Source organism: Haliotis rubra, unplaced genomic scaffold (genome assembly GCF_003918875.1).
Source record: "Haliotis rubra isolate DU_JTF1 unplaced genomic scaffold, ASM391887v1 Scf1, whole genome shotgun sequence".
NCBI lineage: Eukaryota > Metazoa > Mollusca > Gastropoda > Lepetellida > Haliotidae > Haliotis > Haliotis rubra.
In genome coordinates this window covers 8,046,406-8,064,916 of record NW_025764891.1, presented here as the reverse complement: position 1 = coordinate 8,064,916, position 18,511 = coordinate 8,046,406, and the positions used below count along the sequence as shown (strand labels likewise).

The window sequence follows — 18,511 nt, the reverse complement described above, 5'->3', positions numbered from 1 at the left end:
TGCGTAACTGTCTACTTCGAAGAAAATAAGTAGGTCAAACGATTCCATTATAGTGTGGCCAGGGGTGTACAGTTTCACGGCACACAAAACAATAGGCTGGTTTTAGTCGTGTGGACTTGGGATGAAAAAAACCCCAAGATCTCGGGTATTACATAATTGCATGGAATAAACAGTAGTTTGATTTCTTTGGACAGAATATTGTTATGTTGTAATGTTAAAAAAAATACGAACGGCACCTACTGCTCCCTTCACAGACGAGTTCAATTCGCCTCTCGTCCCATGCCGGATTACGCAGTGTCTTCCGCAGAGCGAGGAAGTTCGATTTTAAATGGTTCATGGTAGAATGGAGATAACCCTAGTGTGTTTGAAAATCAGAGACATGTTTTACTGAATTGATGGCGACTAAATATTTCAATTGAAACCTCACGCTACGCGTTCGGTTCCAATTGAAATTTAGTCGCCATCAATTCAGTAAAGCATGTCTCTGATTTTCAAACACACTAGGTTTATCTCCTAAATAAAGGTATAGTTTTTTGATGACGTAACAATTGAATGACGTTATCCCGTCACTGCGCCATTCTAGTCTGCCCCCCTCGTAATCGAACCATTTTACATTACGTCACAATGTCAGCGACGTCACGATGCATGTCAGTTGTCATCGCCTCGTACAGCCTCCTACAGTAAACTACACCGTTGCATCCCGTTTCTTGGTTTGCTGTTGCTTCACGCAGCTAACATCACTGGTGGAAACATTACGTTTATGTTTTACGACGGTTAAAATGTGTCATTTCGACTCACAAGTTTTCAGCAACACGGTAACGTTCGTAATGTTTACATTCCCACAATGCAATCGTGGAATGTCGCTTGACTACTCAACTTCCTCTGGATGTACTGATCTAAACTTACGCTGGTAGTAGAAATGCAACGTTCATATTGCCCCATATGGTTTACGTTAATGACAGATGTAATTAAAATAATTCAGAGAAGATATTTAATCCGAACGTAAACCGTCATCAAACTGTTATCATTTGTTTTTTTCTGGTAACGTTCGTCTTAACGTAGGGGCAGACACATCAATAGAACAGCGCGCCAGTTAGCCCTGTGCGAGGATTCTTAATTTAGGTCACCGACACCGTCGTTTGTTTTCTGCCTTAAATTAATCGTAATTATCTTTAGAAAGTATTAAATTTGGCATCTTAGAAAAGAAATACACTTCGCCTACCACCATGTATAGTGTAATAAAACACACTTTCGCACAGAACTATTATAACGTTAAAGCACTCGGACGCAAGCGTCCTCGTGCTTTAACTATAATAGTTCAGGGCAAAGTGTGTTTTATTACACTTACATGGTGGTAGAGCGGCGTCAGCTGGATTTGTTTCACATGGAATATTCCCGTGCTTCAAATACTCAATAACACCCGGAAATTCGCCAACACATGATGTTTATCGACATTGTAAACACAAAAGTAAACCAAAAGGTCCACACACGTTTTTGTGTCTGCACTCATTGACATAGAGTACGGGTACAGCAGTGAAATGTCATCAACCGGCCGTTTCGGCTGTCTCCCATGGTAGCATCTGGAACTGCTCATTTGTGACGTCATTCGGACTTTACGTCACAATATGATTTAATGACGTCATCACAGCTGACGACGAAACAATACAATGGTGTGAGCGATGTTTGTATGTATTAATACGCAGAGAATTTCCGGGAATCAAATACCATTTGATCACGTTTTTCAACCAATCAGATTAAAGAACACAGTGACTTTTGGTTTACAATTCACCGTGAGCGTCCCCTAAAATCCCCCATGAAATGAATTTGTATATTTCTGTCATGTAAACAAACACTGCACTGTAGCCTTACAAATGTCAGGCCAGTCTGACCACTGTCGTCATGGGAACACAACCGAGCGAGTCGGTGTAACACATTTGTACAACAATATTGCAACGTCGGTTCCAAATGAATTCCCGTGCTTCAAATACTCAATAACACCCGGAAATTGGCTAACACATGATGTTTATCTCCTAAGTGAACAATGTTCTGAAGCAAAAAGATACAAATATGTTTGATTTCACTGCGCATATTTGGTGGGGGATTCTAAAGGCAGGCTGCGTGTTATTCAGGCACATATTGAAAGCTCTGACACAATTGACATTTTTAAAGTCCAGACTTAAAACCTGTTCTCAGTTTATTACTTATAATCTCGGCTGTAAATACTCTCGTGTAAATTATCTGTACATGGCGCTTTGAGCATGCCCCAGGATGTGGAATAGGCGCACTATAAATATGCATTTATTATTATTATATTATGCCTGATAACCAGCGTTCACACGCGCTTGCACCTGAAACCAAGGTGCTCACTACCCTAATATTTTGCTCTAGCCTTTTTCTCCACGTTTACACTTGGCTGGAAAAATACCAATGAAGGCCCGGGTTAGAATATTGAACTTCAATAACCCATGCTTGTCGTAAGAGGCCAGTACCGGGATCGGGTGGTCAGGCTCGCTGACTTGGTTGACACATGTCATCTGTTCCCAACTGCGTAGATCGATGCTCATGCTGTTGATCACTGGATTGTCTGGTCCAGACTCGATTATATATAGCTAAGATACATAGCGTTCACTAACATGAACGCTCATGTTAGTGAACGCTATGCATCTTAGTTAGATTATTTACAGACCGCCACCATATAGCTGGACTATTGCTGAGTGCGGCGTAAATCTAAACTCACTCACTCACTCAGTTGGTTCGTAAACTACTTCCATCATTTGCTAGACTATACAAAGGGAGATAACTCGTGCCTCGCATTCCTCTATCTCTCGCACGAAAGAGTCTCGATCTAAGCTTGGATCGGATCGTAAGATCGGGACCGGCTACAATCGGCCTAAAATCGGTTAGTGGAACGGGTGTAACTTTTAGCTAAGACGATTGTAAAATTGGCGTAACTTGCTAAGATTGATCTTAGATAAGATCGGTTAGTGGAACGGCACCCAGGTTAATATCAACAGTTCTATTAACAAATGTGATGAGTCAGCGTGTGCCTGCGCCCCAAGAAAAAATCTTGTCGGGTTGAAAAAGTAAGTTTTATGAAACACTGCAAAGCTCATAACGACGAAGTTGTGTTTACAAGTTATCACTTTTCATGAATGGGTAATATCACTTGAGAGTTCAGGAGAGGACTGGAGCGTGTACGGAGGATTTCGGAATATAGTGCTTTCAACGCGAATTATTTAGTCATGAAAATGCATACGTACTGTTCCATCGTATGTCAGGGGCGGTGGGGTAGCCTAATGGATAAAGCCTTTGCTCGTCACGCCAAAGATCCTAGTTCGATTCCCGACATAAGTACAATAGGCGAGACAAGATCCTATGTCCTCAGCCGTGATATCGCTAGAATATTGCTGAAAGCAATACTCACTCACTCACTCTATCGTGTGACCCGTGAACATCCGGGTTAGAATTGGTCTTCAGCTACTCATGCTTGTCGTAAGAGGCGATTAACGGGATCGGGTGGTCAGGCTCGCTGACTTTGTTGACACATGTCATCGTATCCCAATTGCCTAAATCGATCATCATGCTGTTGATCACTGGATTGCCTGGTCCAAACTCGATTATTTACAAACCGCCGCCAAATAGCTGGAATATTGCTGAGTGCAGCGTTAAACAACAAACCAACCAACCAAATCCATCGTGTGTCTAATTAGCAATACGGTATTTGTCTGTACCTTGGACTGACTGACTGAGTTTAGTTTTACGCCGCTTTTAGCAATATTCCAGCAATATCACGGCGGGGAACACCAGAAATGGGCTTAACACATTGTGCCCATGTGGGGAATCGAACCCGGGTCTTCGGCGTGACGAGCCAACGCTTTAACCACTAGGCTACCCCACCGCCCCTCTGTACCTTGGAAGATTGAATGGAATCACTATCGACCATTCCGACGGACCCTTTAACCTCAGCTGCGAACGCGACAGCCACGTCGGGGGAGTTACGCTACAGCAAGTTTGAGTGTCTTCGAAGTCAATGTCACATCTTGCGGGCGCCGCCACTAGTGCAGATCTTGTGGTTGTAGTTGACAATCAACCAACATTCCTACGGAACCATGAACACCATGTTCGCTCAAGACAGCCACATGTAAAGCTATGTTTGTCTCATCGCCGCGTGGCAGCCGGAAACCAAGTGTGGACGAGGTAATCATTGTGAGTGTGAGTGAGTGAGTTTAGTGTTACGCCACTTTTAGCAACATTTCAGCAATATCCCGACGGGGGGACACCAGAAATGGGCTTCACACATTGTACCCATGTGGGGAATCGAACCCAGGTCTTCAGCGTGACGAGCGAACGCTTTAACCACTAGGCTATCCCACCGCCCCTCTTCGTGTTTAGAAACATGCCAGTTAACTTAAATGTTACGTCAATGTCCGCAAGCTGGGTTGACATAAAAAGGGCACCTTTACACATCGTCACAAGGTCAAAGTTCTTCCTTGAAAACGTACTAACGTGTAATGTGCTTCTCGATGCATACTCATGCCAGTGATGGTTAAATTTTTAAAATGGTTTAATATTTTCAACTTGCAAACACTAACATTCTCCCCAATACAAATATTAAACGTAACGCACGCATTGAATACAATATCGACTGTTCATGCTCCGTTAGATTACAAAAGCACACGTAAAAAGAAATGTCAACCAATCAATCGTCAGCTTCTGTCATTTTGTGTTGAGGTCGGATGTGCTACAAAGGCCTAAGCCAACATCAGTTGACATCCGGAATCCAATAATTGGAATGGGTCGGACAGAACCAGTGTACAACTTAATCTAAGTAATAATACAAGACAGAAAATGAAAAAGCTGCACCGGACACAACGGTCAGTGGTTCTTAGTCCAGGTGGTCCCCGAACAACCGCAGGACCTAATGGTCGTATCTTCTTCCGTCTGGAGCAACAACCGCAGGACCTAATGGTCGTATCTTCTTCCGTCTGGAGCAGCATAGGCTAACATCTAGTCTCTGAAATGAACATTCTTTACAGACTAAATGGTTCCTAAAATATATATATTTTAAATTCATAGAAAAGAACCAGACACTTTTTTCTTTTCTGAAACTGTTGAAATCTAGACTTGCCACACATTCTAGACTTGCACGGGCTGTACTGGGTATATTTGTTTCAGAGGCAGTATGACAGCCCAACCACCGTTTGTCCAGACGTCAGACATCAGTGGGGCCGTACTGTCAGTGTCAGACGTCAGACATCAGTGAGGCCGTACTATCAGTGTCAGACGTCAGACATCAGTGGGACCGTACTGTCAGTGTCAGACGTCAGACATCAGTGGGACCGTACTGTCAGTGTCAGACGTCAGACATCAGTGGGACCGTACTGTCAGTGTCAGACGTCAGACATCAGTGGGTCCGTACTGTCAGTGTTAGACTTTAGACATAAGTGGGACCGTACTGTCAGTGTCAGACGTCAGACACCAGTGGGGCCGTACTGTCAGTGTCAGATGTCAGACATCAGTGGGTCCGTCCTGTCAGTGTCAGACGTCAGACATCAGTGGGTCCGTACTGTCAGTGTCAGACGTCAGACATCAGTGAGGCCGTACTGTCAGTGTCAGACGTCAGACATCAGTGAGGCCGTACTGTCAGTGTCAGACGTCAGACATCAGTGGGACCGTACTGTCAATGTCAGACGTCAGACATCAGTGGGACCGTACTGTCAGTGTCAGACGTCAGAGATCAGTGGGACCGTACTGTCAGTGTCAGACGTCAGACATCAGTGGGTCCGTACTGTCAGTGTCAGACGTCAGACATAAGTGGGACCGTACTGTCAGTGTCAGACGTCAGACACCAGTGGGGCCGTACTGTCAGTGTCAGATGTCAGACATCAGTGGGTCCGTACTGTCAGTGTCAGACGTCAGACATCAGTGGGTCCGTACTGTCAGTGTCAGACGTCAGACATCAGTGAGGCCGTACTGTCAGTGTCAGACGTCAGACATCAGTGAGGCCGTACTGTCAGTGTCAGACGTCAGACATCAGTGGGACCGTACTGTCAATGTCAGACGTCAGACATCAGTGGGACCGTACTGTCAGTGTCAGACGTCAGAGATCAGTGGGACCGTACTGTCAGTGTCAGACGTCAGACATCAGTGGGACCGTACTGTCAGTGTCAGACGTCAGAGATCAGTGGGACCGTACTGTCAATGTCAGACGTCAGACATCAGTGGGACCGTACTGTCAGTGTCAGACGTCAGACATCAGTGGGACCGTACTGTCAGTGTCAGACGTCAGACATCAGTGGGACCGTACTGTCAGTGTCAGACGTCAGACAGACGTTTAACAAGGCTCATCGTTCAGGGACTGTGAGACAGGCTACCCTGAGGAAATCTACACTTGCTTCATTTAGAGCATTAACATTGCAGGGAGGGCTAGGCAGTAGGGAAAATAATATGGTTCGGGAAATGTGAGCCTGATAATTACACTATCAGTAAAATGACTATATACCATTCCCGTCGCCACGCCAACCGACGTCTCACGGGACATACAACAAAAGTAACTGTTCAACCTTGGTTGTTGTAACATCACCGTAGTCCTGCCCCAAACACTAGACTGTCCTGGCTGGTGGCTTTATTCATCTAAGCTGTATGCTAGTATTGATACAGATGATCTTGGGAACGTTTTTGTATTCTTGTTGCAATATTTCAGTCATAATTAAAGGTAATTAGGACTGACGACCATTACTGAAGAATTTATTCCAGACCATTAGAAACACTGGGATGAGCCTATTATTTCATCACATTCATAGGACTTTCTGAGGTATTCACTTGAGGATTAATTCATGAAAAGATAAATGGCATAAATTATTAACATACTGTTTGAAGACTTAAGGCAACTTTAATTTATTACGACCATAGTCGATTGTTTGTAACAGTGTCCTAAAACAATTTGTAATTAATTATTTCATTGTCGGCTGAGAACGTGTCTATCCATGATTTTCACACACACACGCAAAACAAACCACATTTCAGGTCTCCAAAGCACATTTCCATACAAAAGAAATGGCAAAACCCAGGGGATCGCTATTTTCGTTTCAGTGAACAATGCCAAAACACAATGAAAGCCATGTATAATGTACAGAGGCCATGTTTCATTTGGCAGACTGCGCTCTTGTGAGACAATTGGTTTCCCCGGACAGCGATCACTTTATGTTTATATATTTATATGTAGTCGTATTTTTGTATTGCGAGCATGTTTACCATGACAACCCTTGCGTGAGAAAACGTGTTAACATTTTGACAATAGCAAATGTGACCGGCTCTTGTGACCTGGTTACCTACTTCAAGGACTGATGATATTTTTCAGCATTAACCTCTGTCTTAAGTTGGTAATTTCATACGCTTTTAACTCTTTGCAGAATCCTTAGGGCAGGTAATACACTCTTCAAAAAAAGAAACGCACAGGCCACAAATAAGGAAATGTATTAAACGAATCTAAGTGTACATAAGTCGATTAAGCTTGAACATAGATGAAGGAAATTCGACACACGGATGGACATATGTATTGTGGTCACTGACAGAATTAATTTAGTTGACTCATTGTTCAGGTCAGTACCTGGTGACACCACCCCTTGCAGCCGTCGCTGTTCGACATCACCTTGGAAGGAATTGCACAAGTCGAAGAATTTTTGCTTGCCTAATGGGGAGTTCCTTGCCATTCCTCCTGCAACGCGTTGGCAAGTTTTGCAAGTGTCTGAGGAAGATGCGGACGTTTACGGACGCGTCGATCAAGTTCGATCGGGTTCAGATCAGTCGATTTGGAAGCCAGGGAAGGACATTGACGTTTACGTTGGCGAGATAGGCACCTGTTACACGAGCTGTGCAGGGTCGAGCGTTGTCGTGTTGAAACAGCTCCCCCTGGCGTTAAAATGTGGGAGGAGTTGCGGTCGCAGGATTTGATCGATGTAGCGATTTGCTGAAAGATTGCCTTGAACCACCACTAGCTTTGATCGACCGGTGTAGGAAATGTCTCCCCCACACCATGACGCTTTCTCCACCAAATCTGTAAACCTGTCGAACGCAGTTCGGCGCAAAACGTTCGTGTCGACGTCGATAGACACTTTATCTCCCATTCCCTCGTTGCAGGAGGAAATGCGATTCATCGCTGAAATAAACGCGTTCCAAGCGTTCCCCAGGTTCCATGCCTGTACCCTGTTGCACCATTGGACACGTCGTTGTCGGTGTAGTCGTGTCAGGACAGGTAAACCATTGGTTGATATGCTCGAATTCCCACTTCTCTCAGACGATTTCTGATGGTTTGGTCGCAATTTTTTCAAAGACAAATCGCTGACGATGAATCGGTCCTGAGCAGGAGTGGTCACTCTTGGTCTTCCACTTTTGGGACGATCTTGGGTCGAATTGAACCGGGTATATCGATGTCATAATCGAGATATGGTGCTGTGGTGGACGTTGAAGTGTCTTGCAACGGCAGACTGGGACTCCCCTGCTTCCACCCCTGCTTCCAAAGGTCCAATGGCGACATTTCGGTCAGTAGCATTAAATCGTGGCATTTTTCTTGGCATCTTCGTTTGCCTCGTAAATTTCGTAATGAAATGATGAATTTGGTTTGGCCTTATATAGTCGTTGTCTCTACTCGTGCATTACGCGGAAAATTTTTCTGCATGCAATTTCCATGTATCATTTTCATTTTTTATGACAAATGGTTATAAACACAGTTTGGGATACGTTTGCGCGCAATACACAACAACCACGACATGATTAACGTGATTCAAACATAGGAATTCTCTTAATGACGACTGCTGTCAAAATGTATCGAAATGAACTGCTGAAAACGCCTATGCGTTTATGCTTTTGAAGAGTGTACGGTGATCCAAGATACATTTCTAACGTTATTCCACTTTCCATCTAAAGGCATTTATGCGAGTGAGTGTGTTTAGTTTTATGCCGCAATAATCCAGCAATATCACGGCAGGGGACACCAAAAATGGGCTTCATGCTTTGTACTCATGCGGGGAATCGAACCCAGATCTTCGGCGTGACGAGCGAACGTTTTAACCACAAGGCTATCCCACCGCCCCCATTTTAGAGCTGGACAAAACATGGAAACAAAATACAGTTTCTGCCTGTGTTATTTAAAATGATGATTCAAGACTACATCTTGCCTTTCACTTGATGGAGTGGTGACCCGGAAATGCTACAAACAATAAATATGTTTACATACACCTGTAATCTTATCAAAGATCATGTTCTATCTCGATCTCTACGATCATTACATGTGTTGTCTATGCCGAAATGATACTCCAGCTGCTATGGTGACGGGAACTTCTCAAAAGGTAGATAGAGCGGATGGAGGGGAGGTATACAGGAGGTGAGGTGAAATGGGGTTTAACGTCGTGCTTAAGAATATTTCGCTCATATGACGACGTGCATGCGTGTGTATGTGCATGTGCTGCTTGTACTAGCCCAGACCTATGCTGGTTTAATAGCGCCAGCTCACTGAGATACCCTGCCGCAGTTAAGCATGAATACCCCACTCAGACACAGTATACTGACTCCGAGCCGACCAGTCCTTGTTGTACCCATTAATGCCGAGCGCCAGGCAGGGACCAACAAGTACCATATTTTAACGTCTGGTATGACGCGGCCGGGGTCGAACCCGCGACCTTCCGCTCTCCGGGCGGACGCACTTACCACAACACCACAGAGGCGGTAGGTATACAGGAATACTGGATAGATACAGTCAATGCACGGAGCAACAAAGGCAACATGTGCACGAGCTCAGACAAAGTGAAGCCAATGATGAATTATATATGGTACAATTCCAGCTTTTAACACTTAGTCTAGCACTATGGTACACTATAAACTCGAACTATAAAAGGTCTTTCGAAGTGTGAAGTCGATATATTTTCTGTTATCCACATTTACACAACACTTCGATAAAGTGAGTTATTCAGCATTGTAGCTGATAATTCATTCCACATGAACAATAACCTATTTCTTTGTCTGTGTGTATGCGAAAAATCTCCTGTCTCCATAAGTTGCTCGGTATGTAATCTACTTTAACATTCCTTTACATAATTCACTTTTAAAAAAGTTAAAACGTTTTAATTGTTTGTTGATAAAAAATCAATGTACTTTCAAAAATATGTTTGTTATAATGGTGCTTCACTAAAAAAATAAGGAGTATGACTAGTTTTATTGATAACCCCATACATGTTTCTTTAACACTGTGTTTTGAACGTCCTAGTGTGCTGAGCTTTGGTCGATAGAACACAAAGATCGGAACGCCACAACACAGTCCATGTGCACACAACTGGTTAGTTTTGAGTACATCCCAAAGGATAATGTTCCATTAGCATATTGGCAGATGGTAATGACGTATGGACTACAACATTTATACAAAAGGTTCCATATTACTAGTTTGTTCTTTTATCAAGGTCAAGTAGGTTCGTGGGCCTCGTTACATGTTTACATAAAGAACATCATTGTAATTTACATATTAACCTGAGATAAATACCTTTGGGAAATGACATACCTGCAGGGTAAACAAAGATGCCTGACTGGTAGTGACTGGTAGTCAATATTGATGATGTCAATATCAGGTTCGTGAGGACAACAAAGCACCGTCAGTGGTGCATGAATACAAGATGAGGTGGGGTAGCCTAGTGGTTAAAGCGTTCGCCCGTCACGCCGAAGACCCGGGTTCGATTCCCAACATGGGTACAATGTATGAAGCCCATTTCTAGTGTCCCCGCCGTGATGTTGCTGGAGTATTGCTAAAGACGGCGGAAAACTAAAGTTAACACACTCGTGAGTACTAACTGATAGACAGCAAGACGTCACTATATCATTTGAATGTGTTGAGAGAGTTAAGAGAGCTTGACAGTTTAAAAACCTTCATACGACTGTGAACAATGTGTGAACAAAAGACCTTTAGCGCTACACAATGTTATAATCCAGAGAAACTGGTAGTGACAGGGTTTTCCAAACTCATAGGTCTTTAACTTGCATTGGAACAGGTCAGAATCGGCAAGAGACGAATATCAGGAAGGAGGGTACTCCGAAAGACCAGGAAACTGTAGCTGAAAGGATTTCAGCAAGAATATGAGGTCGGTTTCATCTGAAATATGATTTCCTTAAGGCTGAAATTTATAGATACCTTGAGTGCGACGACATGCATTCCCTGGAGCAATACTGTTACTAGTTACGCCTGCAGTAGATATAGAGAATCTAAACCAAGTGTCTTCTGATATCAATTATATCAACACAAGTTGATAAAGTTACAAATATCCGAGGCTTGCCGAGGATATTTTTACTTTTATCAACGAGTGTTGATATATTTGATATCAGAAGACACGAGGGTGAGATTCTATTTATCATCCAAAATCACTCTTCATTAATTTTCAATGAAAAATGTACATCTCTGAACATGGTACTGCCATTAGACTTGCAGTGCAGCGATGTCATAACATTGTGACGTCATCAAGTACATGACGTCGTAGCATTGTCAGGGCATTGTACAAAATCTACTGTCAAAACGATATCTCCTAGGAGATATATAGTGAGGTCTCATTACATATGAATTATACAGTGAGAGGTGTCCTTCCATGGCATATCCGACCGAGCGAAAGCGAGCGTCAGATACCATAGGAAGGTCACGAGTTTCGTATAATTCGTATGTAATGAGACCGAGGTGGTATTTTATTTATTACCCACGTCTTACATGCATTTAAATTGACAAAATAGCGTATTTTTGTTATTTTTAGGCTTTCAAACCGAAACCGGTTTCATAAATAGGTTTTGTTGCGCACTAACCTTGCACTTCTTTTGACATTCCTGAATATGCGCAATTGAAAATAGTGCTTGTTTTTTTTTAAATAATGAAGACAAAACTTGTGGAAACGGTTTAACATTTTAATAACAGCAAACACAAGCTTCAAGAGAATCAAATTTTTCTCATCATAGAATAATAACGAACGATCAATTTGCAACTCGCATCACCCCGCATGACATACCGTCAACCGTCACTTCACGTGTTAGTTTAAGTTTGAGTCGGCGCTATCGGTCACTTGACACGAAGTGGAATTTTCAGGCTTTCCCTCGACCTGACAGTGGTTACCAAGTTAATGTTTATTGTTCCACCATGGATTGGGCAGAGAATACTGAGTTGACAAACTCAGAACGAGCAGAATTTGGTGTCGGTAATGGCCTAGCATATACGCTAGCAGTGACTGCATTGGAATGTGACGCCATGGTTTGCGGAAGGGCAAGGTCACCATCACAGGAAATCATGTTACTCAGCTGACGGTGCTGGACAGTTGTGATACTAGAGTAATTGTTCACGCTCTGAATGTTTTTGTGTCCCGAAATCTGCATTATCTCAGTCCCAGCAACACCACTGGAACGAAGAGACTGAATCATGGTCTTTCTAGCTGAATGGTTTGTCAAACGTTTGCCGGTAATGCCAACTGAACTAGCCATTCTCTCCTCATTATGGATCCAAGTTTATTTTTGCCAACGGCACCGCGTTTAAACCAAGGATGGTTATCTTTGGAGCTGACTTTGAATTTGTGGCCAAATAAAAGGCGTGTCAGGAGAGCAGTAATCTCTAGGACGGAGACTGGCGTACAACCTGTACAGGGATACGGGGACAGCGAGCGTCGTTAGTGGCCCATGCACGGGGAGCGACGTCTCGGACGTTGCGAATGTCACTGCCGGTGCGGGTTTTTAGTTTGGCGTTCATTATACTCCAAGAACTGCCCTCCGTCAGAATCTGTTTTCACCTGAATGTCTCCCCATCTCATCAAGTGATGTGGTTTAACACTTCGGATGCCAAAATGCCTGGTATTGTTCCACCACAATGTGTTTTAATATCCCCTCTGGATTACTAGGACCTAATTCTCCGGAATCGTAGAGTGTTTGGATTTCCTCTGGAGACAGACTTTCAGCCCTATTAGGTAAGTTGCCGAGCCCCTCACTCTTCAGGATCTTTTGTTTTAGTTGATAGAACCTCGCGTACTTTGGAGAATTCCCTGTCATTAAGTAACGACTTTTCGTACCCTCTACCTTTCAAATATCTGTCAAAACTGGACAGTTTTGATGTAAGTGAGCTGGGGCTCATAATCCTCGCCATTAGATTTCTTTTATTTCAATGAAAAAGGTGCACAAAATGTCACACAGTTCTGGCGGGGTATAGTTTCAACTGGTCTTGTGTCGCCATTTGACTTCATGAACTTCATGAGAATGTTTATGTCATAGTCAGTCTTTCGCCAAGTGTTTTGATTCCGATTTTGTTGGATGTAACTGTCGATGTTTGAACAATCATAGCTGAAAGAACTTTCATCATTTACCTCCTCAAAGAAGTTATCTTTCATAAATTCTTCCAAAATATCCTCCGGTAGTGACAGCTGATCAATGCTAGTGGGAGGGGCCATTGATACAGTTTCAGGAACCACAGTAAGTCTGTGTCTGTGTACTTGCCTTATTTCCCCATCCAAAGTTTTGACATTAAAAACACTGAATGTTCCCAGAGGTTTAACGGTGGAAGTGACTCTCCCTCGAACTGTTCCATCGATTTTCACGGAGTCATTAACACGAACGGGAGTGGCCATGTTTTCTCATGAGCAAAACAGCAAAACACAGCAGACGAACTTTTATCTATTTTCAAAAAACTGTAAATTAATTAGAATTTGTGATTGATACGTATACTAGTGTTCTTGTAGTTTTTAATATTTAACTTTTTATGTGTTTTTGTAATATTTCAAGTAATCACGATCATGTGAGATGTCTCGTTGTAGTAACATTTGTAGAATGAATGAATTCACGTGTTTGTTATGAATGAAAAAGTAGTTCCGTCACAACATGACCTAACTGAGAGGTCATCGGTTATCCAATCAAATCGTTAGAATCTCAGGTCAAGTCGTTACGACACAGGTCAACGCGATACGACACACGTGTGACGTACGAGATTAGTATGCAACTCCCATACGTTGACCACGTGGGTAATAAAGTTTGATCTCACACAAGCGATATCTCCTGTGGAACACAGTTTTGGATGATAAACAAAGGAGTGTGTCGTCGTTATCCAGTTAATGCTACAGGTTTCTACCGCTACTGGCCCGTTAGTCAGTGACTAGTGAAAATCTAGAAGGTCTATACTTTATTCTCCTGGAATGCTGCATAAATTATTTGTACGGAATGAGGTGTGGTATAGTTGAGTTGGTAAAGCAATATGCTGGATGACGTGGGCCTATTGCAAACATTGCCCTGATGGTTATATACTCTTAAAAAAAAGTAGGGGAACCTGAAATTTCAAGTTGGATAGGAAGTATAAGCGTTAACAAACTTTTCAAAGAGAGACCATTTCTCTTTATCACCACCCCCTAAACACAACGCGTGAGACGCACCTGCACAACGCAGTAGCCCCTTCACGTGCATGGGGCGTTATTCTTGATTTGGCGGTTTTCAAGAAGGTCGATGAATCACTGCAGACCATTAGTTTTGACAATAATCTTGCATCACACAGTTGTTAGTGTTTGTTTCTAGCCGGATTTTTAAAAAAATATTTTTTGAAAATGAGAATCCTACACATGCAATTTTCACGTCATACACCAATCATCTTTCAAGAGCGATTACTGTACAAACAACTATGGTATGGTCATAAGGAAGTGCAAGTGGTGATGCACTCTCAAAACATTCATTATTATCATATTAACATTGATTGACTCCGATATATATAATTTCTTTTGCATTGTTATTTTTATCGGGATCTTAGATATCATTTTATAAATGGAGATTTTAAGTATGATAACAATATGCATGTATTAAGTATTTTAATGGCGTCAGACCCGCTAATTTTATCAACCACTGTGAATAACATGTTTAGAAGACGACTCCTATTCCTGTAAAAATTATTATCCATTTTAACTACTTCTTATACCTTACTCTAAAATGAAATGTATACAGTTATTAATTTGTGTATAGTGTCTCATAAGCCTTATTGGCTGGGTGAACGATATTTTACTGCGTCTATTGTGTATTTTATTTCATGTAATCGTTCACGTGACACTTTAATAAACTATATCTGTCTGTCTGTCTGTCTGTCTATCTCTCATTTTTCACTCGTAAAATAAAAATGAAGTTCCCCTACTTTTTTTCGAAGAGTATGTATAAAGGAAGAACCTCTGAGATAATTAGTGCAGTACATAATACTGCACAGTTTTTTTCAAAATCAGAGAAAATATGCCAATATTTCTTACACACACACACGCACGCACGCACACGCACGCACACACACGCCACTATTTCTTTCTGATTACAGAAAGTAGGCCAACTCACTGACTGTAATTCGGTAAAAGCGTAACCTTGGTGTGTAATCTAGTTCAGTCATTGACGAATTAACAATAGCATTACCAGGATCGATGCACATTTGCATACTGTGCATAGAGCTTACCGATAGCTCTCTGTGATCTGACATTTCAGGGACATAAAAGGAACTATTGTGCAAAGAAATTTGTTTGTTTGTATGTGTTTTCTAAGATAAAATACAGTGCAAGTCGGGACACAGAATTACTTCAAACGTCCACAAAGAGAATGATAATCAGTCTCCTAAGTCCCAGTGGGTTTGTCGTTATTCAACCATGGTAACTACTGGCGTTATTTTACCGTTTTAACTAATTTCGTTTTATTGTTGTTTCTACATGGCGACATCCATTTGCTCTGAAGTTAAACTTCACGAATGTGGTTCGCTGATTACTTCCGTGTACTTAAATCGTGTCACATCATGAACTTGAGATGGTCATAATGTTATAGTTTCCAAGTACATCACAAATTATGTGTATGGAAAAACCGAATCTGATTGGAATGCATTTATTTAATATTCAGTTGTGAATGGTTTGGTCTCATTGCGTATCGCGGCCATACCTTTAATACCATGGGCGGATATTGCGAATGGAAGTGTTAATTTTGTCCTAGTTATCTATTCTGTTCTTGATAACAGCGTAAAAATATACTGTGTTACAAATTCTGCTGAAAAGAACAGCATTGGACAGGCACCACCTGCTAGTCGAGGGGGATATCGTCTTGGTCCATTGTGGTATTGAGCATTGTGTTTGAGAAAGAGATTATTTGTATCGACCCCAAGCCGATTTAGGTTAAAACGCCGTGCTTGTTTCAACAGCAACAAAACAACCACCACCACCACAACAACAAGAACAACAGCAACAACCAAAGTAATCCCCAAATCGCTTTTATACACCATTTATCATGTAGGGCGTGGCTTGATTGAAGCGGAGGCTCTTCATGACAGAATTTGTGTGCGTTCTTTTGCACACATACATTTGTCTGATGATCGATTTTCTTTTGTGGAGCACGTCAAGGTTTACGAGGAAAACAAGACCTTCCACATTTTTTAAAACGACTTTCGACATAATCTCAATGTCAAAGTGTGTAAGATAAAACGAGGACCCCTTTAGAAGTCCTTACCTTCGTTGAAGTAGGCTGTGAAGCAGAAGACTTTCTCGTGGCTGCTCACGACCAGTTACTTCCCCCTGCATCTAAATGTACTATGAAATGTGGATTATGTAATGAATTAACCTTTTTTTCAGTAGATGCCCAGCGTTGGTACAAACACAGCATTGTAAGCGAAAATACGGCGTGGTTCCATTCTTTTGTTATATCGTGTACGCCATGCTTGTAGTTTTGACGCGGATTTCCATCCAGGATACGATCCACAATATGTTGAGGGCGTGATGGAAAATGACATAGAATTCTTTACACCAGTCACGCATACAGCCCCAACAGTATCCGGGTAAACACATCTTACCTTGTGTTTCTTAATGAATCTAATGGATTCATTTATATCCCAGAATACTCTTTACCTAATGTGATTGACAAGAACATGGTAAATATGGCACTTATGCCAATATAATAGCCAAAAGGTCAGGCGTTCAGTCCAACAAGCCCAACAAACACTGCCTTGTTTCTTGTGACGTTGCTGTCGTCTTAATCTTCATGTGGTTGCGAAAAGTATTCACTTATTTTCAAGGTATTGGTTTCTGAATGGTTGTCCTTTTAACTGAATCAGCGGTGTTGACAGGCAATCTCGACTGAAATGTTTTCATGAATATGTCTCTTCGTTTCGATAATGTCATATGTAAATAGAAGCGACAAAACCCCTTTCCACGTCCGTAAGAAATCTCTGCTAAAAGCAGAGTCGATTGTACAAAAGAATGGAAACGTGTAGGCATATGTACGTATGGTTAAAGCATAAGATGCCAGGCAAAAGAAAGTTTAAAACAGACAAAGTTTATGGATAACAACTTCTTTATTACGAGAGTGCGACGTTTCGATACAGATTCTTGTACCGTTGTCCTGCTTGACAACGGAACAGGAATCTGAATCGAAACGTCGCACCCTCGTCATAAAGAAGTTGTTATCTATAAAATTTGTCTATTTGTACTTCACAGTTTCTAAAATGCCACTCAAAGAGGTTAAAAGAAAGTCTACCCTTTTTGATTTGACCAATGCGTTACCCAAATATCTGTTCCCTGAAAACAGTTGCCGAAACACAGAGAACTTAATGACCAAAAGACATCTATAACATCCGTGCCAGTACATCAGCATCGCAAAATAGTTAATTATCTGGTTCATTTCAACCACAATCAAGCATAGATGTATACTTTACAGTATAAGGAATTCGTACATTTTCGCAATTAAATACCCGTGAAGATCCGGGTTAGAATTGATCTTCAGTAACCCATGCTTGTCGTATGAGGCGACTAACGATATCGGGTTGTCAGGCTCGCTGACTTGTAAACTCATGTCATCGTATAATGCGTAGATCGATGATCATGCTGTTGATCACTGGATTGTCTGGTCCAGACTCGATTATTTATAGACCTCCGCCATATAGCTGGAATATTGCCGAGTGCGGCGTAAAACTAAACTCACTCACTCACTTGCAAGTAAGACGCTTCATCCAACTGGCAGTGGGGTTATAGGACCACACTTAACGATCCATTGTAAACTTCCGACCATACCGTTAACATGTATGTATGATAATGTGTGATAAGATCCTAGTGACTTTTAGCCGTAATGTGTATTAATATTAAAATCACACCCACTCCTGTACACATTGTTTGCTTCGGAGAAACCTGTTTGTTGTTGTTTAACAATTCACTCACTCACTCACTCACTAGTCTCTTCTAGACCAGACAATCCAGTGATTGACATCATAAGCATCGATCTAAGCAATTGGGATACGATGACGTGCATCGACCAAGTCAGCGAGCCTAACCACCCAATACCGTTACAGCAAGCATGGGTTCCTGAAGACCAATTGATACCATTATCTTCTCAGTTACAGTGATACTTGACTGTGGAGTGTTATTACCATGCGGGACGGTGGGGTAGCCTAGTGGTTAAAGCGTTGGCTTGTCACGCCGAAGACCTGGGTTCGATTCCCCACATGGGTACAATGTGTGAAGCCCATTTCTGG

The 18,511-nt window shown here is 42.1% G+C and overlaps 1 protein-coding gene across 1 annotated transcript in view; it reads left to right on the top strand.

Moving 5' to 3' along the window:
* LOC124289576 overlaps positions 1–6,364 on the top strand; it is a 36,839-nt gene extending 30,475 nt beyond the window's left edge. The window contains exon 10 of the mRNA XM_046726183.1: positions 5,722–6,364. Within this exon, the coding sequence (XP_046582139.1) occupies positions 5,722–6,364 (643 nt within the window). The remainder of the gene's footprint in view (positions 1–5,721) is intronic.
* The last annotated feature ends 12,147 nt before the right edge of the window (positions 6,365–18,511 follow it).